At 44.7% G+C, this 22,078-nt stretch overlaps 2 protein-coding genes across 2 annotated transcripts; both read left to right on the forward strand.

The window, feature by feature from the left end:
- Positions 1–10,699, forward strand: KIFBP (kinesin family binding protein; the record flags this gene model as incomplete). The annotated part of the gene is made up of 7 exons (XM_008926167.4): positions 1–66; positions 2,081–2,179; positions 5,092–5,171; positions 5,288–5,471; positions 6,581–6,665; positions 8,426–8,538; positions 9,238–10,699. Coding segments are annotated over 7 exons (1,506 nt in total), but the record flags the coding sequence as incomplete, so codon positions are not given.
- Positions 10,700–19,237: 8,538 nt separating this feature from the next.
- Positions 19,238–21,742, forward strand: SRGN (serglycin). Its single transcript, XM_008925941.3, has 3 exons — positions 19,238–19,412; positions 21,115–21,262; positions 21,416–21,742. Exons 1-3 carry the CDS (start codon positions 19,322–19,324, stop codon positions 21,627–21,629), a joined length of 453 nt encoding a protein of 150 aa, XP_008924189.2. The 5' UTR covers positions 19,238–19,321; the 3' UTR covers positions 21,630–21,742.
- Positions 21,743–22,078: the final 336 nt, after the last annotated feature.

Genomic DNA, 22,078 nt, shown 5'->3' on the forward strand with positions numbered 1-22,078 from the left:
TGCACGCAGCTCCTGGAGCCGCACCGCCTGTCCCCGGACTGCGTGTCCCTCTACATCCAGGCCCAGGTGCGCGGGGGAGGCCGCGGGGAGGGGGAGGCACCCCCGTGTCTGACAGGCACTGCCTGGGTAACCATCACAAACACGGCCCCGGCCGTCAGTTCCTGCTGGAAGAAATCACTCCCGGGGGCTGGATCTGGAGGGGGGTTCTGGTTTAAGCCTTCTGCTGATGCCTCTGGGCGTGCAGGGCATCTAAAGCGTGTTCTCGCAATGGAAACTGTGTGTTGACAAAGCAGCGTGTTCCTCGGGACAGACTGAGACAGAACTGGTAAGAGCTGGGCAGGAATAAATTAGTAGAAGACCTCAGTATATCCAGAATTTGTGATTCCTTAACTCGTTTGCCGTCAAAGTGAACTTGGGAGATGCTTTTATTGATGTGTAAATGGTAAATTGTTTGCTTTTCAGCCTCGTCTGTTCTCTTTTAAGCTATTAAATTTTGTCCCGGATGAGTAAATACAGTTTTGTTCGGGCTCAAAGTAATAATATTCATATCTTTATTCTGAATAAAATAACACTCTTATCAAAATTAATTCTTGCCACATGAAGATTCACAAAAGGGCCTTTGTGGACCCGCTCTGCCATGGCAGCTGGTGTATAGTCAGGTATCTGTCTCTAGACTGTAAATTAAATGGAGCAGTTATTTAGATGTCTCTGTCAAAAATGGTTGCTCCAGTTAGAAAAGGTTCAGTAGTGCTCCCTTATCAAACGTTGCAATACTGTCAAGGAATTGCGTGCTGATGTGGAAAAGGTGCCAGTTAAACAGTGACTTGTCTTATGCTGGCTAAATGAGCGGAGTTGTCTGGAATTGTGAGGTTACATCTGCTCGTCCTTCGGTGCACCACTATGAATCTGTTACTCATTGTAAGGTAGAGATTGCTGGAGCCAAAACCAGATAATATCTTCCCACATGTTCCTGGTGGCTCTTGTGGCTGGGGGCCAGGGATTCCACCGTGCTTCTGAATGGTGTGTTGGAAAGCAGCTCTTGTCTCTGTTAGGCAAAAGTTCGCATGGACATGACTGTTTTGGGGCCTTTAGGGAACAGCAGGATGAAGTTTGTTGTGCAAAATTGCCATCAGTGGTCATACTTCTCCAGATCCTGCTGCCACAGCACTGACTGCTATTTTGAAAGAAGGAGCATTCCTGTTTCCTGCTTCTGATTTTCTGAGCTGCTTTTTAAGACTGTGTATCACACTTTCTGTCTAATGGAATTTGGTCTGTTCCACTGCTTGGCCTAAGGCAAAGTATTTCAGTTCATAAACAACATGTGATGTGCTTTCTTATAAAAATAACAAAATGAATGGAACTAAAAAGGGTACTAGGCAGGCATACAACTACACATTCTAACTATTTTGAAGGTTTGGGGGTTTTTTTAGCCCTCTTGGATTTTGTAACAGCACTGCCTAGGACTTAAATTAGCACATCAGATATAGATTGTTATTAACACCTTCATCTTATTAATAAAATTAGAGGTAGTTTTTGTAAACGGTGGATTCATAGATGCAGTAACTTGCTATGTACATTGCTTTAACTTAAATTTGAAGGCAGTAGTCAATAGCTTTTGCATCTTAAAGGCACTTTTCATCTCTTTCTGTTGTTGAAAATTTCCAAGCATTCATTCCCAGCATGTCTTTTTCCTGTTAACTCTTTCAATGGAGTCATGGTAAAAATTTCTAATGTCTTGTCTCTTTTTCTGACACATGCATGTGATGTAAAAGCTGCGTGAATTGGATGGGGAATGTGCTTGGAAAAAGCTCATTATTTGGACACACCAATCCTTACCTGGCAGAATAAACACAGAAAGTTACAGTCAGAGGGGTGAATTTTGTGTGTGAAGTTTGCTGTGTGAGAACCCCTTCTTTTTTTAGCAATTCACAGTCAAGTGGATGGGCACCATTTTTGCTTTTTGAAATTCATTGTATTGGAACACAAATATATGATGAAGACTGAATTGTTTGGAGAAACTGTGTAGTGTAAATGGAACACAATGGGAAAATAACTGGTTTTTCTTTCCTTTTGCCTTTAGAACAACCTGGGTATCCTGTGGTCCCGAAGGGATGAAATTGAAACTGCACAAACTTACTTGGAATCTGCAGAAGCCTTGTATAACCAATACATGAAAGAGGTACTGTGTTAGCACTGTGGCAGGTCTTACTTTCACTGAAACTGCCACTTGCAGTTTAAGTAATCTTTGAAATAACCATATAATGGAAATTGAGTTTCTGCCCTTTATCCTGGCTGCTGTGGTACCTTTGGCAAGTGACAGGAGTTGTCCTGCTGTATAGGACAAGGCAAACCAGGGCATTGCTTGCTGATTTCAAAGTGGAAAATAAGTTTGCTCAAAAATAATGGTCCCTTTTGAAAGCCCTTTAGTAATCCAAAGTTGAAGCCAGGTAGAATCTGGATTTTAAAGAGGACTATTATTAAATCTTATCTTGGAAGTGATGTACAGTGTCAATCCATTACTTTCATTGGGAAGAGGAAGCAAAACTGTAATATTTGGATGGTTTGCTCTGAGTGTGCAGTGTTTTGTAGAGACAAGTAGTTTAGTTCCATATCCAAGAGGACAATCTTACAAACAGCTAACCCTCTCATGCATATTAAACAACCTTTTGAGCTGTGGATTCCGCTGTGTATCTGACAAAGACTCCCTTGTGCTATTTTTAAGCTCTTTGCAAAGCTGTTTCTACACTGACTTGCCTCAAGAACAGTTCTTGAGTGAGGTAAAAACATTTGTTGCCTTCAAGGAGCAGTAGCTGTGTCTCAGGACAGCTGTACAGGTTGGACAGACCTTAGTTTCATGAAATTGCAGTCCAGGTTTTATATGAAGTTGGTTCATAGCACAGATGATTCCCCTGGAGGTCTTTAGAATGGGTTAGTCTTTATTGGTTGGTTACTGCTCTGTTTCCACCTGTGCAGCTGTGCTGGCCTACACTGATAGGAAATGGATCCAGAAAAAAAACCCACTGAAAAGCTTCTCGGTTTATTTTCTGCCCTCTGGTTCAGTAGAGACACTACATCTCTCTGCAGACCCTCTCTCTAATTAGTTCCTGATGATCAACTTTGATATTTATACCCAGTCCTGGGTGTAAATATCATCTGCTTTCATGTCGCCTCTAAAAGTTTCTGGCACTTGTTCCAGTGATTATGAAATTGGACTGGTACTGCCATGTAGTGGGTTAAACAGTGCTGCCAAATACTTCACATTTTCACTGTGGACTTTTCTGAAACTGTTAATTTTTGTTAGTATTAGCTACTTGAATATTCCTTCTGGGGCTTTGCTGCCATACATACCTGACTGTTAATAAGCCCATGCCAGATCACTTCCACAGTTTTTCCCCAGCATTTTTTTACTTGCCACTTACAGTTCAAGGCATTGTGTAGCTATATCAAAAGACTTTCTTTTAAAAGAAACTACAGCAAAATAATGTTTCTGTGGTGACTTTATCAGACTTGCATCATATTTCTCTGAAAATACTGACTGTACCTGAGATAATCTGCAAAGAATTAATAACTCTCACAACAAACCCAAACCACAGGGCATGGGGGAGCTTGTCTAACTGCTTTATGGTTGATAAAGAGGACTAGAGTTCCTTGCAGTGGTGTTTGATCCTTAGGATTTATACAGCCATGTCAACATTTGTCTTTCACAAATTATAAAAATGTGAATATACTTTTCTTAACAGTCCCCATTTTTAGGCTGTCAGGAATCCTTCCTGTCAGGGAGCCTTTGGTAAACTGTTGATGGCTGAGACGTTTTCCTGAGCTTACAAATTGGGTAGGGTGGTTTCCCCCCACTGAAGCAAAACCAAGGCAAGGAGCTTGGGCTAATGAAGTCCACCTAGAAGGGAGAATTGCAGAGCTCTTCCTGAGGATAAGTAAAGGCATAAGGCTTGACACCAGAGGATAAATCTGTAGATGCAGGAAGGAGGCAAGGGTGTTACTTACCATGTCATTTCAGTTGCTTTATTGGCAGGAATAGCTCTAGTCTTGCCAGAATATGCTCCAAATCTTGTTGGAAGGTTTGGGAGCCTTTGTATCTAAGGAAAACGAGATGGAGGGTTATAAACTCACATCTTAAAAGCTAATGAGGTATAAACAGAAAAACCTAAAGATTAAAAGATCGTGTGCAAAAATCTGCACACCTCGTGTAGGTTAAACACACTTTAATTTGTCACTGTCTGTTTCAGACGCATTTTTTCATTTTTTAAGATGAATAGACCACTTCTATTAAAAGCAAACAAGCAGATCCATTCAGGGATTTTTGATGAGAAGCAGCTCAAACATAAGAATGTCTTTTCTTCCCTGTAGAGTGCATTCTCTGCCCTTGCTCCTGTTCCTGCCCAAGTCTGTATTATCTTATGAAAAGTATTTATCTCAGCTGCTTTTTATTTGTTGCCTTACTTTCTCTTGGGCTAAGAAATAGATGAGGTCAGGAAAGGGCTGGACAAGCTGCATACTGAGACATTGCCTGTTGTCTCACTGGTGTATGTGAGTAAATCACCAGCATGTGTGTGTTTGGAGTCCCTTCAGAGCAGTTGGTGTTTCCAGCAGCTTTGCTGAGCACTCTGCACAGCGTGTTCTCTGCAGTACTTCCTGCAGGATGTTTTCTTGCTGCTGATTAGTGCAGCTGTGCAAACGAATATTTCACACTTGAAGACATGCCTGGTGTCAAATTGGTGCCCGTTCTGTTATTGTACAAAATAAAGATGCCCAGTTACAGTCCTGTGGAACCCAGGCAGAGTATTTCGGGTGCAGGCAGCAAGCACTGTGTTCAAGTGTTCAAGGATGTAAGCAGAAGTCTTTTACAAGCTGAAAACTTTATCATTCCATGTGGAACTCTGGCCTTTGTGCTCTGAATCTCCTGAGCTTTGTAGAATTGCTCTGCAGACGTGGCACTGAGGTGTAAGTGCATTAAATGAAGCTGGGATTGGAATTTGAGATTGCAAAATGGTAAATGATGTGCAGCCAGGAGAGGGAGCACTGTGCTGCAGGGAAAGAAATGTAGTTTGCTGAATGTGGCATGTACCCTTGCAGGATGGAAATCCTCCCCTGGATCCCAGTGAGCATTTCATGGCAGAAGAAGAAAAACTTACCGACCAAGAAAGATCCAAAAGGTGGGTGTGGAGCAGCATACCTATGTTATTATTACCTTTTTTTTTTTTTTAAATTATAAGGGTGTATTTAGGGAGGGGGGGAAAAAAAGCAGTCTAAAGAGACTTGTTTTTTCCAGATTTGAAAAAGCCTACACACATACTCTGTATTACCTGGCACAAGTCTACCAGCACCTGGACATGATTGAGAAGGCTGCTCAGTACTGCCACACCACTCTGAAACGCCAGCTGGAGTACTGTGGCTACTACCCAGTGGAATGGGCTCGCAATGCTGCTACTTTGTCACAGTACTATCTCTCCAAGGTCAGGCATCCAGTGTTTAATTGCTGTAATTGTATCACCAGTGTAACTGTCAAGTAAGACAATTGTTTTAAACAGCTGTTTGAGACAGGGCTCCATGCTGAATTTAAAATGTACACCTATAAAACCACAAGTTGCCTTCTGACATGAAGCATCTCTCAGTTTTTTTGAGGAGGACGTAGTGGCTTTCCTGTGGTGTGACAGCAAAGGGGAAAATGAGCAGGGGTGTAGACATGAGAGAAGCTCTGTAGTTAATGAAGTGTTAGCAGTGATGTGATGTTCGTAAGTAAAACTTGAAGGTTTTAATAATTTAATTTAAAACTCTTTCTTACATTGTTCTCTTACAATAAAGTTTAAAAACAAAACCATCTGAGGGCCAAGGTATGGCACACTGTATGTTTTCTCTGAGTTAGTGTCCATTGTACCTTAACACGTACTTTAGAATTGTCTGAGCCTGTGTGAACATTAAAGGAATATGTAAGTTGGCAACTATTTGCCTTCACACACGTCTTGACTCTAAATGATCTACTGTTAGGAAATGCTTCAGGTTTGTTTAGCAATTTCTATATTCAGGGCTATTCAGATGCTCTTTTCTGATTCTTACAAAGTTTTCTGCCATACCTAAGCCAGTTAATGTTAATTTCAATAGTAACTAGTAATTTCCACGTGTTTTTGATGCACTGATAGCACTAATCATTAATCAGTGCACTGTCAAATATGGGTAAAGGAACCCAGATCTGACTCAGGGTGTTGACTTGTGTATCCGGCTGTTCCCACTAACACCCCGTGATGGTCTTTGCCACAAGGCATCACTTCCTTCACTGCAGGGAAGTGATGGTGGGGAGATCAGAGCAGAGAGAATGCTCACAGTGTACACAGCTAGTGCTAACAGCCAGGCTTGCTGTGGCTGTGGGGCAGAGAGAACAGCTGGTTAGAAAATACTGCATTCAGTAATAGCTGGGGAGGAACTGTGTGTCTTCTTCCAGTGCCCAGGGGAATGTGCTCCAGAGCCTCTCAGTTCTGTCATTTCGTGTGTGTTCACTGTCTGAGGGGGTTGGCCAGGCTGAGAGCAGTGCTGGGGCTGCTCAGTGCTGCTGGTTCTGTTTCCCCAGGAATGCTTTATGGAGGCCCGGCACTGCCTGGCAGCAGCCAGTGTCATCTTCAGCCAAGCGGGACAGGGGCCGTCTGCCGAGGACGGTGAGTTGATGTAGAAGTCTTGAATAAAATCGTTGTGAATTGAGCATCATTGAGACATAATGGTAAAACTGAAATTTAGCAACATGCATAAAACTTATCCGGATGTTAATTTTCTAAAATCTTTTTAATTAACAATAAAGTAGAATGCTGCTGAAAAGCTGCTGGTCCTACAGCTCAAGATTGGCTACGAGTAGGCCCGGTGAGAAAACCTCAAGTGCTTGTTGCTGGTGTTTCAGAAAGTACCAGAATAAATGTGAAATTTAAACCAATACCCACTTCAACAGTGGCAGTGGCTCTGTTTGTTCATTTGGCCTTGTACATGTGCTGAAAATGCAGTTTAACTCAGTGATCAGAGGGCAGAGATTCAATGAGCCAAACCAGATGCTTCCTGGGAATAGTTTTAAAATAGAGAGGAAAACTGCAGCTCTTAAAACCCCAAATCCAGAAGGCACTTGAATTGCCTTTTGTTGCTGGATGCTGCAGCCTCATTAATAGCTCTTTTTGGAGTTGTAGCTCCCCTCCTTGTTTGGGCATTGATGCAAAGGAACAACTTGGCAGTTCAGTGTGAAGATCAGTAAAAGAAACTTTTAGAGAACTGACCCCAGTTTTAAGGACTTGTGGTTACATGATAGTGTCAGTGCTCTGTTTTAGGCTTAGTCTTTGCTTATCTACAGCACACCCTTTTGTGTCTGTGTCTCAGGCAACTGGAAGCTTCCAGTCCACAGAGCTTTAACTTGTGGAGAGTAAGCAAGTACAAATCAACTAAGTTTTATCTTGCCTTCCTCCTGCACCAAATAGGAATAGTGATTTTCCCATTTATTGTGGTGGAGTAAATGTTTATCCTACCTCCCCTTCCTTTTTGTGGTACAGAGAGCTGGGCTGTGGACTTGCAGGAAGTTCTAATTAGAAAGATCAATGCACAGTCAGCATTGGCCACTCTCAAGCACATTCATTTTATGACGTTAATTGGAATATAAAATAACACAGAGATATTTAGTAAATGTGCCTTTTCTACATTAGCAGCAATTCTTAATTCCTTAGGAACAGAGTGATTGGCTCTGATGAAAGATATGAACGTGATGGATCTGAGTCTGAACTGGCTTTTTTTTGGTGAACAGGAATGCTGCTGTCCTGTAGTAATGTCCCCTCATTGTTCAACTAACTCACTGCCTTCTGACTGGGAAATAAGCTTTCTTTGAAATCCATTTGGTTTTTGAAAATGTTATCTTGAGACATCAGAAGTGCTGCTACTTATGATAATGGGGAGACCGTGGGGAGAAAAATACAGAAGCTGTGGAGCTAATAAATCTCATGTTTGTACCAGGTGGATTAACCAAAGGCAGTTTCCCCTACTTTGTTCCCTTTTTTGATATCAAGTCTAGGGCCCATTGCAATACAAATGCCCTTATCCTCCTCAGTTACTGGGCAGGCAGCTGAATCTCAGAAAATGAATTATCCCGATTTTTTTTCTCTTATTACAAAGAGACATGAAATCTTTTTCAGTGTAACACCTTCCAGATGAAAGATCTTTCTGAACATGCATTATGATTTATTTAAGAATTCTTGCATGATGAATCCATGTTAATCTATAGGGGTTTCTACCAGAAATGACAGTTCACAGAATTATTATCTAAACCAACATGGACAACAGGTTTCTGTCTAACCGCGAGGAAAAATTAATTAAATACAAGTATCATATTCTTTGCTTGAAACATTCGAGGGAGTTCTCTAAAAGTTTTTGTGTGTTTATGTCCATTCAGTAGACGAAACGGAGCAGGACCAACACGACCTGCCAGAGAGGAAAGCTGAAATTGCAAGATGCTGGATTAAGTATTGCCTGAATCTCCTGCAAAGCGCGCGGAAATTACTCGAGGTAATTTCCTGTTCTGTGGCTGTCACTGTCTAACAGCAAACTGAGCCTGCTTTGGTGTTTGCAGCAGGAGTCAATTCTCAGTGGGTAACAAGCAATAATCAGTTGCCCAGTGAATGACACAACAGGTGCTTGCAGTGTATCAGGTGTTCCATAGTGCAGCACTCAGGGATAAGCATGGATAGATCAGCCAGTGCAGTGCTTGTACAGTGGCCTCACAAATTTCCCTTGTCTCTGCTGCACTTCCTTGCAGCTTGATTTGACAGACTGCTTCTCACTAACTGCTAGTGAGAACATCACCTCAATGTGCACCAGTTTTGTGTGCTGGTGTTCTTATTCATTCAAGCATTTCATTCGCTCAGGTGTTCGTTTCATTCATTCAGGCATTCCTTAGATGTTAAAAACAGCATTTGCTGAAATGCTTTGCAGAAGCAGAGCCTTTGGGCTTAATGTTTGTTCCTTTGGCTATTTTGTCACACAGGGTAGGGAGACTGAATCATATTAGCTTTATGTTTTTATAGAATCTATACTGTAATTGATTATTTTGGTGACTATAAGGTCTAATATGCCAGTAATAATTTCTCTTCTGTCTTGTTGCTCACTAGTTTATATTTCAAAGGTAACTCATAAATAAAATGATTCAGTGTCAATCTCTCTTTGTGAGCCACATGCATTTTTAATTAGTATGCTTTCTCATTTCAGGATAACATAGGAGAGCTGGATCCAGACAGGCAGTTGGAACTGAAAGCCCAAAGGAAAAAAGAAGAGGATGAAAAAGAGAAGGGCAGGAAAAAAGCTGTCCTCTTTGGGACAAGTGATATATGTGACTCTGTCTTAGCCATGGAAGAGAAAGTGAGCAGTGTATATCCTTTAGATTTTCAGGAAGCCAGGGAAATCTTCCTAGTTGGTCAGAACTATGTTCAGGAAGCAAAAGAGTTCTTTCAGGTGGATGGTTATGTTACTGACCATATTGAAATTGTTCAGGATCACAGTGCTTTGTTTAAGGTCCTTGCTTTCTTTGAAGAAGACTATGAGAGGCGCTGCAAGATGCACAAGCGTAGGATAGACATGCTGGAGCCCATCTATGCAGACCTGAACCCCCAGTACTACCTGCTCATCTGCAGGCAGCTCCAGTGTGAGCTGGCTGACACCTACTATGAGATGATGGATTTAAAGGTAGCTATTGGCAACAGGTTAGAGAAACTAGACTCCCACACAGTTAAAAAGATTAATTCTCTGGCTCAGTTCGCAATCAAATATTATGAACTCTTCTTGGATTCTTTGAGGAACCCTGATAAGGTGTTTCCTGAAAAGCTCGAGGAAGATGTTCTTCGCCCTGCAATGGTGGCTAAATTTCATATTGCACGACTGTATGGTAAGCTTATTACTTCAGATAGCAAAAAGCAACTGGAAAATATGCAGACATCATTGGAATATTACACATTTCTGGTAGACTATTGTGAGAAGTACCCTGATGCTGTCCCTGCCGTTGAAACTGAACTAGAACTCAGTAAGGAGATGGTGACTCTGCTTCCAGCAAGCATGGAGAGGCTAAGAGCAAAGCTGTCTCCATGTGTATAAATATTTGCCTTGGAGGAGATGGGCACTATTAAGATGGTTTTCTGTCCGAGCCAGTGCTGTCAGACAGCTCCCATCCTGATTGATAGAATAAGGTGTCTGCAGTGGTGTCCACCTAGAGCCTGCAGTAGTGTGACCTTGTGACAAACTCAGAGCTCTCCTTGTCCGTAGCTCACCCACACTAGTGGTATGAACTCTAAATGTAAAGTATAAGTCCAGCTAATGCTTTGTACCGTTCATCCTGTATGTAAATATGAACCTTTTCTCCCTGATGGCTTTTTCCTTCAGCATATGGTTCAGTTTCTAAATGTAGTGCTGTATGATAATAGTTTCTTTTAAAAGAATTTACTTCTCTAAGAAATTTTTTTCTAATATACCTGAAGCACGTTCTTCCAACTAGAATGCATTTTATCTCTTCTAATGTTTGTCCCCAGAGAACTTTATCCACGTGAAGGGAACTTGTTTTCAATATTTATTTTGTATGTTGCTCAGTGTTTTCTTCTTTTCCCTTGTTAATCAAAACCTAGTTGATAGAGGCTCAATAAATGGACTAGCTTGGCTAAATGTTTCTTCAGAGTCCTTGGAATTCTGTTTCCTGTGTCTTACTAAGATACGATACACTTTTCAACTTTGTCCAAAATAAATGGTTGTGAAAGTGTTTCCATATGAGTGTCTTCAGTAAAAACACATGAGCAGTTAAGTGCCAGAAGTAAGAACAGGAAAGCAGCAAACTTTCTTTGTGGTGGGAGGAGACTCCCTGCTCTTAATACACTGTAGAGAATTCACAGCTTACAGGTTCTGTGCTCTACTGCTCCAAATGTTTGCCTAATACAGCTTAAAGTCCTGGGATGCCATGGGTGGCTTCTTGTGTTGCTCGGGGAGTCCAAGTGTGGTCTTAGCAGGAACTGCAGTTTGGGACCTCTCTGAAGTTGTTTTAGCTGAAATGCAGAGCATTGTCCAACTGCATGGTAAGAGCTGATGGTCAGCAGTGCCAGGGGACACGGGGAAGGTGAAGGGACAATGTGACAGGCTGTTCAGTAGTGGGCCACTGGGCACCAGCAGCTTTATCACTGACAGGGCGATAAGTTGGGAAGATGTTTACAATAATAGAGGAGAACAGTTGAAACAACTGGATTATTCTGGAAAATAAGGCAGGGGAAAGAAGATGTTTGCTTGGAAGGTGTGAGGGCACGTGCAAAGCAAAAAATCATGTACATCTTAAATGTGTGGTGAAAATCCCTCCTGCAGAGAGTTCTGCAGGCTAGACTGCTAACCACAAAATAGGCCAACAAATGGGTGCTGGAAATGAGCAGCAGCAAAACTCAAAACTAGACCAGCTCCTTGCGTGCACATAGAGTCAGGGAGTGTGTGCACGTGCATGAGTGTGTTGTTTCTCTTTAACTAAATAATTGTCCAGTCAGCCTTCAGGAGTTTCATTTCTGCTGTCAGATCTTTAATTCAGATTTTCCTGTGGCCCGAAGGTAGGGCAGACAGTTTCTAAGTGTAACATTTCTCAGCAGGCTGTATTGCACATTATTTTTCTCTGATTTCAGTTAAAGCTAGTGCACACTTTTACCACCAACTCAAAAGTTAAAATTTTTTTCTACTAACTTTTATTTTCATATTCATGTAGAAGAACTCAATACATATTTGGGGTGTTTTATTATTTTTTTTTCTTCTATACCTTAAGCAATTTTTTTTTTAGAGCAAGGATTGCTTCGTCTTAGTTTTCCTGTAGTTTGGGGAATGATAGTTTGTGGGCTATTGCAGCATACAAAATCATCTTTTTTTCCCCTGTTACAGCCTTCAAATACTGGTATGAAGTAAGTTACCAACAGGGAAGAAAAAGCTGAGTGAAGTGCAGGGTATGTATCCCTTTTAAACAGCAGCTGGGTGCAGAGGAGCACCCTGAACCCACCAAAATCCTAGTGAGAGCTCAGCAGACAGGTAGGAGTGTGTCCATAGATAAGAGTGCCTGGAAATACGAGGGATCAGAGCTTTTTCAGTGCAGCTGTGTGGTGACTGGCACTGTGGTTTGGAGATCTCTCTCCTTTAAAGACATCCCAGAATACTTCAGCTCTGCAGCTTTTCTTAAAATACATTTCATATAAATGGAGTTACAGAAACAAATGATGCCAGTTCTCCCATCTCCTGGAGTCAACGTTCAGGGATCCTGCCAGCTAATTATATTTTATTACTGGAGACTACATCATGCCAGATGCTCAGTACAGCACACTATGCTTTGCTTCTTTTAAGGCATGTCTTTTTAAGCAAACACTGTTTGTTCAGTGATTTGAGAGAATGAACTTATGTAAGATTGTGTATTTAGTTATTAAAAAAAAAAAAAAGGAGGTGGGGAGCTTGTTGGATTAGGCAGCAAAGCTCCCTTCAGGAATGTTGAGTTTTAACTGTAAAGTATGTGTGAGGTCAGGCATTTATTTCAAAGATTAATTGAAGATTAGGTTCCTGTGAACTCCATTTAACCTGCATTTCTATTCCTTTCTGTACAGCAGAAAAGTCTTACAACTGAAACCTTCTTTCTGTTGTTGTACTAGTTTTTCTCCTTACCCAGCATAAAGCAGTGAGGTTTACAAGAAGTCCATGTTTGTGCAGACTTTGTATCGAGTGTGAAACCTGACCTCGGAGCTAAAACCTGCGTACTTCTTCAGAGAGAGTCTAATGCTCGTGGGGAGTGTTTTGGTTTGGTTAAAAGCAGTTTTAATTGAAGCACTCTTAATTCTCATGCTGGCCAGAGACATGAGATGTGTTATAAAGGGGTGGTTGTGCTGTGCTTCAATATTTTGTGAGACAAAGAAAGCAGTGCCTTGTTTTCTGTCTCTCCCTACAAGGCTGTCAAAGGAGGCTCTTTAGTGGTTGTCTCTGGAGGGGACTGGGCAGGAGGAGGGTGGCAGGAGGTGACAGCCGTGTCCTGTGCTGCTCTCCAGGCAGCTGTAGCCCCGGGGGCTGCGGGCAGCAGCGAGCCCTCACTTCCCTTTGCAGCAGGAAAGCAGGTCCCCGTGTTGCAAGGGGAGCTCCAGCGGCGGTTGCTGCCTCGGCGTGACAAAAGCAAAAGGTCCCCAGGCTGGTTCGCTCTGTTTGCACTCCCGAAAGCTCCTCTGTTGGGAGTTTTGGTCCTCCCCACTGGTGTGGTCCTGGCAAGGTGGATGGTTCCTTCTGTGTCTGCACAGTGGAGATGTGTCGGTGTCCCAGTGCAGCGCTGGGTGTGATTGCTGCTGCACTTCCACATTTAAAGTGCTGCAGGAGCCTGAGGAGCCTTAACACCAGACAAGGAGAAATAAGACTGATGGTATTTACACGTGGCTTTGCACATCTCAGCTTTGTTTGGTGTTTTCACTCAGTACTGAGAGAGCAAAGATGAGCTTTACTTGTGTGTTTCTTTTAAAAGACACAGAAAGTTGGTGTTACCTAGATGTTTTCTATGGAACTTTCCCTTATAAGGTGCCCAGATGTAGTCCTGCAAAGGAGGATGTAGCTGGTGTGACAGCTCATGAGGCAAACCCTTCTGGAGCCCTGAAGTTACAGAACTAAAGACTGTTGCGTTAAAACCAAGTGCCTAAAGTTGTGGTGAGAAGCATTTGTCAACTTTCTTTCCTCCTCTATTGCAACATCTTTAGCCACATTAGAGCTCACTTCAAATGACTAATTTTTGCTTTGAAATGTGCTTTTACATACTTCCCAGGAACTCCATCCAAAGTGCCTGCTATTGCTTTTTCATTTTGCAGTTTGGCTGGTGGTTTCCAGCTCTTCCTTGTCACAGGTGGGCATACAAAGAGTCAGTGATTTCCTGAAGAGGACTGTTTGCCTGGCTGCCTTTTTTTCCAAAGGCATTGTAGGGCTGTGTCTTTGCAGCTGAAGAGCTGGACAATGTGCCAGACAGACTGTTGGGATACTGAACACGGCGCCTTTGGCAAATGTGGCACTCCCCTTCGGAACAGAAAATGTCTGTGGTATTGAGTGTTTGTTTAGGGGGAAGTAACTGACAATGTGGGGCCTTAACACCAAAGGCTTTAATAATTTGAGTGTTTTTAGCAATGTTTAGTGCTTGAGCTCTTGACATCTGGTACACAAAAGATACATAAAGTCTTTTTACATGCTCATTGTTGCTGTAAAAGAGACTTAGTTGGCATCAGACCAGGATGTAAGGATTTCACTGTTTGAGGGTTTTAATGCAATTTTCTGCTGAAACAAAGAGGAATTAGTGAAAAATTGGGATGGGCATGTGATGGAGTGAGCTGGTGTTAGTCACTGGATACCGTAAAAGGAGTAAAAATGCTTGTGTCAGAGAGTTACTTTGAGATCCGTGGGCGAAATGCATGGGGTAAAAGAAAAGGAACAGGGCACCAGCTTTGCTTTGAAAACATCTTTGTCCCACCATCTCTCTCTCCCTTGATAACTCCTTGTGGTTTTTAGGGGTGTTTTTCCAACAAGCTGCTGCATGAAGGGGTCTCCCTGCCCCCTCACTCCTCTGTGCAGGTCCTGCTTGCACTGTTGGGCTGGTGCTGCTCTGGGATGAAGTTTTAAGGAAGGACAGACAGCTGCAGGAATTGCCTCTCTAATCGGGAGCCAGAGCTTGGCTGCTGTGTCATGTCTTAACAAGTTGTCACTTTTAAACCATAGTCCTGAATTTGCCAGCCCAAACCTCCTGCTGCACTGAGCTTCACATGAGGAAGCAGAAAGCATCACACCTCCCAGCACCAAGGAAAGCTGCTCTTCTCCACTTGAAGGACAGGCCCATTGCTTGGTTAATGTTTCTGGCAGAGAAGGACATTGCTGATGGGGAAAGGCCGTTGGCAACTTCCCGTCAGTCGGTGGCTGCGTCGGATCTTGACGCAGCTGTGGCTTTCCAGCACAAATCTCTCCCAGTGGACTCGTTGACTTTGGTCATGGGAAGAAACAAGGAGTTGCTCTTCTGTGTGATCTAAATGGCAGCAAGTGCCTGATTTCTACGTGATGAGCGTTGGCGCTTTCTTACGAGATCTGAATCTTATCTCCCTGGGCCAGGTCCCGATAGTGCCCTCGGAGGCGGTGGCACGAGAGGCCGGGGGGTGCCACGTCCTGCCATGCTCTGGGCCGTGATGCTCTGGGTGCAGGGTGAACACAGGGGTCAAGTGCTGAGCTCAGATGTGATCCAGGTTAAGAATTAAGCTTTACTCAGGGCTGGATTTAGAAATCCCCTTAGGTGGGCCCAAACCTCCCTCCCTGGGTTGCCAGCTCTTTGCTGTTTTGAGGCAGGATATATTTTTACATTCAGTCACCTAAGGTTGGTTGGTTGAATATGAGCTGGTGGCAGAAAGCATCCTTAAATCTAGCTGGACCGCCTGCCTGGAGGGAGCTCACTTCTGAGGGGCATTAGGGTGATTTTGGGTCATTTAACAGGGCAGCTCATGGGTTCTTCCTGAGATGGATCAATGTGCTCAGGGCCCATTGGATGTCCAGGTCTCACCAATCTCACCCCACCTCATCAGTGAGTGTCAGGGAAGAAACCTGTTCTGCCTTCCCAAAGGACAATATGGGCAAAACAAATGCTCCTTGTGTTGAACCCAGCTGCCACTCAGATGCTCTCCCTGTGCTGTCTGACCTGTATTCTTTTTTCTGTTGCCATCTTGACTCTCGTTTCCAGCTCTACCTGTAACAGATGTACCAGCTGCTTCCCAGATCTGTGACCTGTGCAAACTAAATATTTCCACTTTCTCAGTGGAGCAAATAAAGAGCTGAGCATCACAGGCAGGGCCCAGCACCACAGGAGCCCTGGCTGCTCCAGCCATCTACCGGCTTTGCTGCTCCACCGGGGGTGTGTGTTTGAGGGGTGCAGGGGTCAGCTTGGATTCCCACAGAAGCCAGGACTGAGCTCCCATCAGGTAGGGCAGGGGAAAAACTGACCCCTGAGAGCAGAATGACCCCAGAGCAGTTAGGGTTGATCTGATTTCTCAGCAGCTATGAATGAGAAACTTCCTTATCAGGACCCCCCGCCTGGACAGATAGTGCCTTGCCAGCAAGCCTCGCTGATTAGCACCAGGACTGTGGGTGCCCCTGCACCCACGGGAGCCTATCTGTCCATCTGGATGCTGGGTGGAGATACAAACTGCCAAGAAAACCTGTGCTGCCTGGGGAGGAAGGGCAGTGGAGAGAGCAGCCTGACACGCTGTGTCAGACCACTCCTCCGGACTGAGCTGCTCCCTCAGCGTTTACCTGGGCGAGAGCAGAGCAGGGGCTGTGTCCAAAGAATTGGCTGAAACACCCCCATGATGCCCCTCTGGGTTACTGCTGGGATTTTCTTTTGCCCTGCATTCCCTGCCCTCATCAGCAGAACGGATGTCCTCATACCAGGACGTGTGGTCCACGTTTAGTTATACTAAATCAGTCTTTACTCCTGAAGCCAGCTGGGAGATAAAACAGCCCTGAGAATTACAACTAAGGAGCAGTTCATCACTTTAGCTTTTGAAGTGTTTGTTATAGCTTAGGGTCTGCTCCCAGATTTTTCAGGCATGTAATGAAAAGTCCTGGGTGTCTGGTCAAGGGGCTGGGTGCACAGTGCCAGGGCAGCTCCCTCCCTCCACCTGCTCCCACTCCCCAAATTAATGCCTTAGAAAAATGCAAAGCAAGAGCTTTGCAGATTAAGAAATCTGCTTTGCATGTGATTTGAAAATAACGGCAGCACTTCAGTGCCGTAGCTGTAAGCAAGGCTCCAGGAGCAAACTGTGTTCTCAAATACCTGCTCCTTATTTATCTTCTTCTTTTTTATAGACCTATTCTGTTGGGGTATTTAATAATCTGGTCTATATACACAGGAGTATTATCCTGTGAACCTTCCTTGCAGTTTATGGAGGGTAGATTTCAGGTAGCTGACCTAGGTATGGTGACTGTCCTCTCCTCTGTGGATTTAAAATATTTGACTTAAAATCCCGTTTCTCTTAAACTCTCATAGCTATGCCATGGCACATTTAAAGGTTAATGTTCCAATATAGTATAGCTCATGTGCTGGTCTCTGTTTAAAAAAGTGTGTTAACTTCCTGCAGTTTGTGGCCTTTAGCCCAAGTAAAGATTTTTATTTGAGCTGATTATTTGCATTTTATGTCCTGAGTGGCTTACAGACTGTGTTCCTTGGGCATCCCATGACACTCCACAAAGGGCACTTTTAAGACTTGCACATCCCAGACTGTTTCATATCCAGGTCTCCAATCACTTCCATGTTCATAGGAAGCCAAGCACAGCGGAGTGCAGGCATCAGTGGAGCGCAGCAGGATGGGAGATGGGCACAGGCTGACCCTCCCCAGAGGCTTCAGGCCCCCCCTTACTCAGGTGTACGTGGGATGAGAGTGAAAATTTGCTTTGGTCTTCCCACAGTTGCCAAATGTAAAGTGATCTCATTTCCTGAGGCATGCTGCTGACACAAAAGAAAATAACAAAACTGTGTGGCAAAACTGCCCGTGCTACAAGTTCCCCCATCAGCTGATGGTACAAGACAGATAACTCAGCTCTGTGAGATCCCCCTCCAGATACAGGGGTTTTGCAGCTCCCTTGGCTCCTGCAGGATCCCCAGCCACCCACGGCCATGCCCATGGTGGGCATTGCTCCGGCTGCATCCCGTGGGGCTTCCAGTGCCAACGGTGGAAAATGTCTTGGGGTGGTGGGAAGGGTAAAAACAGCCAGCAGAGAGATGCTGTCCCACATGGGGTGTGGTTTGTGCACGCTGCAGGGGTGTGGAACAGGCCAGCGTGTGCCCGTGACCAGTGGAAAATGAGAGGTGTTTTTGCAGGGCCAGTTTCCGCAGCCCTCGGCAGGTGGAGGCTGATGCCTCCCCACACGGGTTTGCCCAGCTTCCTACTGGTGCTGAGCACTGCCTCGAGCAAACCGAAGAGAAAAAAGAGTCAAAGCTAAAAATACAAAGTAGAAATGAGTCTGGTGAGAGTAACCACTGCATGTGAGTCCTTCCCCACTTGCTTGGTCTGAGTTTCTTATTTTTCCCATGCCAGAAAAAACCCCGTGTGCAGAGGCTCATAATAAATTGCACTGAGGCTGAATGTGCAATTCAATCCCTTAGTCCGGTGGTAAATCCCAGCGCAGAGAGGGGAGGGAGCTGCTGGAGGGGTCTCTCCTGCCACTTCATGGGGTTTTGGTAGAAGGCCATGCTCTGGGGAACGTCACCACTCAGCCCAGATCCCCACCAGGGGCCTTGGTGGACTTTCTGCCACGTAAAAACAGATTTACCACAGACAACTTACACTGAAAGTGCTGAGGCATGTCAGGCCCCAGTGAATCCAGCAGACTGAGAAAAACCCCCAGTGCTTTGATAACATTGTTGTTTGTAATTTATTCTTAAGCGAACTCAAGCCTGGATTAATCACAACCAGAAAGCAAGCAAAAGGGTCGAGCCAGGTGAGAAGCAGCTTCCATTTGTCTATCTATGAAAGGGCTTCCATGGCTCTCCAGACAGGTTCCTTGTGGAGCCACATGTGGTCCAAACCTTTTGTCATGCTCCACGGAGAGCTCATGCCACACGATGATGATCCGGCCAAGCAAATCAACTACGCCCTTCCAGAAAGGAGCTGACACACCTCTAACAGAACATATTCTCTAGCTTAATGCATTTTTCTCACTTCTACTCTGAATATGTTTTCAAATAAAAACAAACCCAAAACTGTCATGAGACTCCAGAGATAATTTACTCTCGTGGAAAAAGATGATTCCCCAGTCGGTGAAACACGCACTGCCTGCAAGTAGCTCCCTCCTAACCTTCCTGGTGGGCTGGCACGGGCTTGAGGCAGGGAAAAGCACTGCCAGTGCCAATGCAAAAATGCAGTTGACTGAAAATTAGGGAACATGAAGCACTGTTTTTTCTCTCTGGAGGAAACAGTAAATGCCCTGGAGCCCTCTGAGTGGGATGCACTGGACCACACGCTGCCGGCAACAGTGCCTTCAGTCCAGCTGGTGGGTCCCAGGTCTGCTTTTCTCCTCAGGTACAGCTGGGGATGAGGGCAGGGGGGATTTTTCATTTGGAGTGATGAAGGCTGGGAGGCCAGAGTGCTGGGCTTTTCTGTACATGTCTCGCTCTCGTCAGTCAGGAAGCGGTGACGCAGGTTATGGGTTGGGTTTGGGGTTTTGGAAACCTTTTCTCAAAGTCGATCTCCTCGCTCCGCCGTATTTCTGAAGTGTGAAGCAGTGGTGAAGGCTGGTTGTGAGCAGAGGGATGCCAGCCAAAATGCAGCTCCTTATCAGATGTAACGGGAGGATTTTCCTGGCTATTTGTTTAATCCTCTTTGTGGGATACACAGCACAAGGTAAAACGGGGCGGTTGTTCTCTCCGTAATCCTCTTTCTGGGCTATGCAGTGTAGGCCAAGCAGGCAGCCTCTGAATTTTTCAAACTGGCCTTCTTTTTGGGGTAATGAGATCTACTCAGAAAATCTGTTTTGCTAACATTTAATTTTCTGGAGGGAGAATGGTAAGAAAAGGTGCTTTTTTGCAAGTGGAGCATTTCAATGTCCCAGCCCTTATGAGAAAAGACTTGATAAAATATGTTGCTGGATGTGTGTATATTTTCAGTCTATATATTTCAATATGCGTTTTTCTGAATGTCCCTTTCATACTTATCTGGTTGCTGCTGTTACTCAGTCATGTAGTTACAGACAAAATATGTAACAGTTCCCATGTCATAACTCTGCTTTCTGGGGGGAGCGGGAAAGGAAGTTAGTTGTAAGTATGACGAAACTAAACGGTTTATTTGGTACAATATTACAACACACAGCACTAAAACTACGAAAAGGAAATGTTGATTTATGATGATATGTGCCCTGTGGATTTATTTCTCGTGAGAGAGAATGCTTTTCAAGCACGTAGAGTATAATTTGTCCATAAACAAAGGCTGTGACAGTGATAGGCTCTCATTATGTATTACTACTTGGAGGCTGATCTTTGAGGGACTATGGCCTGCTTTTCTTAAGTTGTTTATTTGCAAATTTTTTAGCTGCAGCTGTTCATTTTGTTGCCACTGTTATTATAAAAAACCTCCTTAATAATATGCTAGGAGGAGAAAATAAGTATGAAAAAGGAACACGCTGTAAAAGCAGCAGGAAATTAAACCCGTGAAATATTTTTTCTCTTACAGAACAGTGTAGGAGATGATAGCTGAAAGTCATGCAGGACATTATAGAAATATATAGGGCAGTAGAAAAGTGTAATTACAGAGAAATGACAGTATTACAGAAACTGAGAAAAAAATAGATAAAGTGCCAACAGGTGGAGAATGCACCAGGAGGCTTCAGGGAAAATTAATTAATGAGACTGAGGGGAAGGACAAAATGCCACTGCTTTTGTCTTTACTGTGTGATCCTTATTTTAGCTTTTTGGTATTTTTTGAAGACCACTGACAGCCCGAATTAGGTACCTGGGGAGCACCAGGGCTAAAATGGTTGGTTTACAAAACCCTGTCGTGTCTAGGAGAAACCCAAACTGTGTCTCCTCTGGAAACGTGCTCTGAGAGCTTACATAAACCCCAAATCTGCTCCTGAGGCACACCTCGAGTTTCTGACCTCCCCACCAAAACTCAGCCCATTGAACTCGAAGGGGCAGAGCTGGAGCCAACAGAGGAAGGGAGCCCACATGAGCCAGCTCTCTGCTGGGTGCTGTGTCCCTGGAGATTTTCACATTATTTTCACATACCTCCACCAGCTTCAAGGAGAGCTGCAGGCCGCCAAGACCACAGGTCCCCGTGCCATGTCCCATGAGCCTTGCTGTGATGGCAGTGGTTTCCCACAGGATTTTTCACGCGCTTCCTGGTGCTGTGTGCGAGATGTGCATGATGTCTCTGATGGCAAAGATGTCACTTAGGATATCAGTAGCCATTTTAAGAAAAGTCTTCAGGGTTACTTCAGCTTTCGGTGGTTGAGCAATCAGGGCCACACAAATTAGTTGCTCGTAAAGTTAATAGGAGCTGGTGAATAACACCCTGGTCCTGGTGAATAACGCGTGGCTGATTCCCTCAGGTGCTCCGATGCAAAGGGCAAGGTACAAGAGGGTGAGATGCCGCCCTGACTCGTGGTCCGCCAACTGCATCGAGGAGAAGGGGCCCTGGTTTTACCTGCCCGCTGGTGGAGCCAACAGGATCCTTCCTCCCATGGCAGACCCGTCCCTGTAAGTTCATTTGAAACATATTTGTCATTAAAGCCAGCACCCAAACCCGCCCATTATTCCTGTTTTGACAATCCTGTTACAGCGTGCCTCGCCCACGGTACTGAGGCTTCGGTATGTTCATGTATAATGTAAAAATGCCTCTCTGCATTTCAGGATGAGGCGATACCAGGAGCTGGGTGACATATTTCCTCTCTCCGATGAAGATTCTGGCTCTGGGTCCAATACTATGGTGGAAGCAGAGCCAGCCTCTGGATCAGGGCTTGGTGACAATGACAGCTTCTCCGAGGCGAAGCTGCCTGTCTTCCTGGAGGGCCTGCGAGGCACCGAGCTGAAGGAGAAGCTGTCGGAGGAGGATTTGCTCCTGTAGGGCTTGAGCCGTCCCTCACGTCCTGCTCCCTCGCTGAGTCCTCCCCAGAGCCTGACCCGACAGCCATGAAGCGGTTTTAAACCAACTCCACATCAATAAAAACCTTGCCTTAAGATCTTTACTGCTTTCACTCATTGAAAACGTTGTTGTTCAGTCTGAACTGGCTTTTTACGTGTGTGTGTGTGTGGCAGCAATGCCGGGGGGGGAACAACAGCGATGGGGGCGCAGCCTGCTCTGTGGGGAGGTCATCGTGCTCTGTGGGGATGAATTCCAACCCTCTGCACATTTACAACACTCTGCTAATCGCGTATCCCGTAAATCCCCCCCCGAAATCCTGCGAAAACCAGGTTTGTCAGAAGGGTTATTTCCTGAGAGGAGCCCCCCAGCGCTGCCGCCTCCTGGCCGCCAGGCGGCGCCCTCTCCGCGAGGGCACGGAGCGGGAGGGGTAC

This window comes from Manacus vitellinus, unplaced genomic scaffold, assembly GCF_001715985.3.
Source record: "Manacus vitellinus isolate BGI_N305 unplaced genomic scaffold, ASM171598v3 scaffold_48_pilon, whole genome shotgun sequence".
Classification (NCBI taxonomy): Eukaryota; Metazoa; Chordata; class Aves; order Passeriformes; family Pipridae; genus Manacus; species Manacus vitellinus.

Bases quoted from the DNA above. Each gene is read 5' to 3' on its own strand.
- SRGN (XM_008925941.3), top strand. From the start codon at position 19,322: ATGCCAGCCAAAATGCAGCTCCTTATCAGATGTAACGGGAGGATTTTC. The intron at 19,413-21,114 runs GTAAAACGGGGC...TGATTCCCTCAG, and splicing joins TGTGGGATACACAGCACAAG to GTGCTCCGATGCAAAGGGCA. The intron at 21,263-21,415 runs GTAAGTTCATTT...TCTGCATTTCAG, and splicing joins CCCATGGCAGACCCGTCCCT to GATGAGGCGATACCAGGAGC.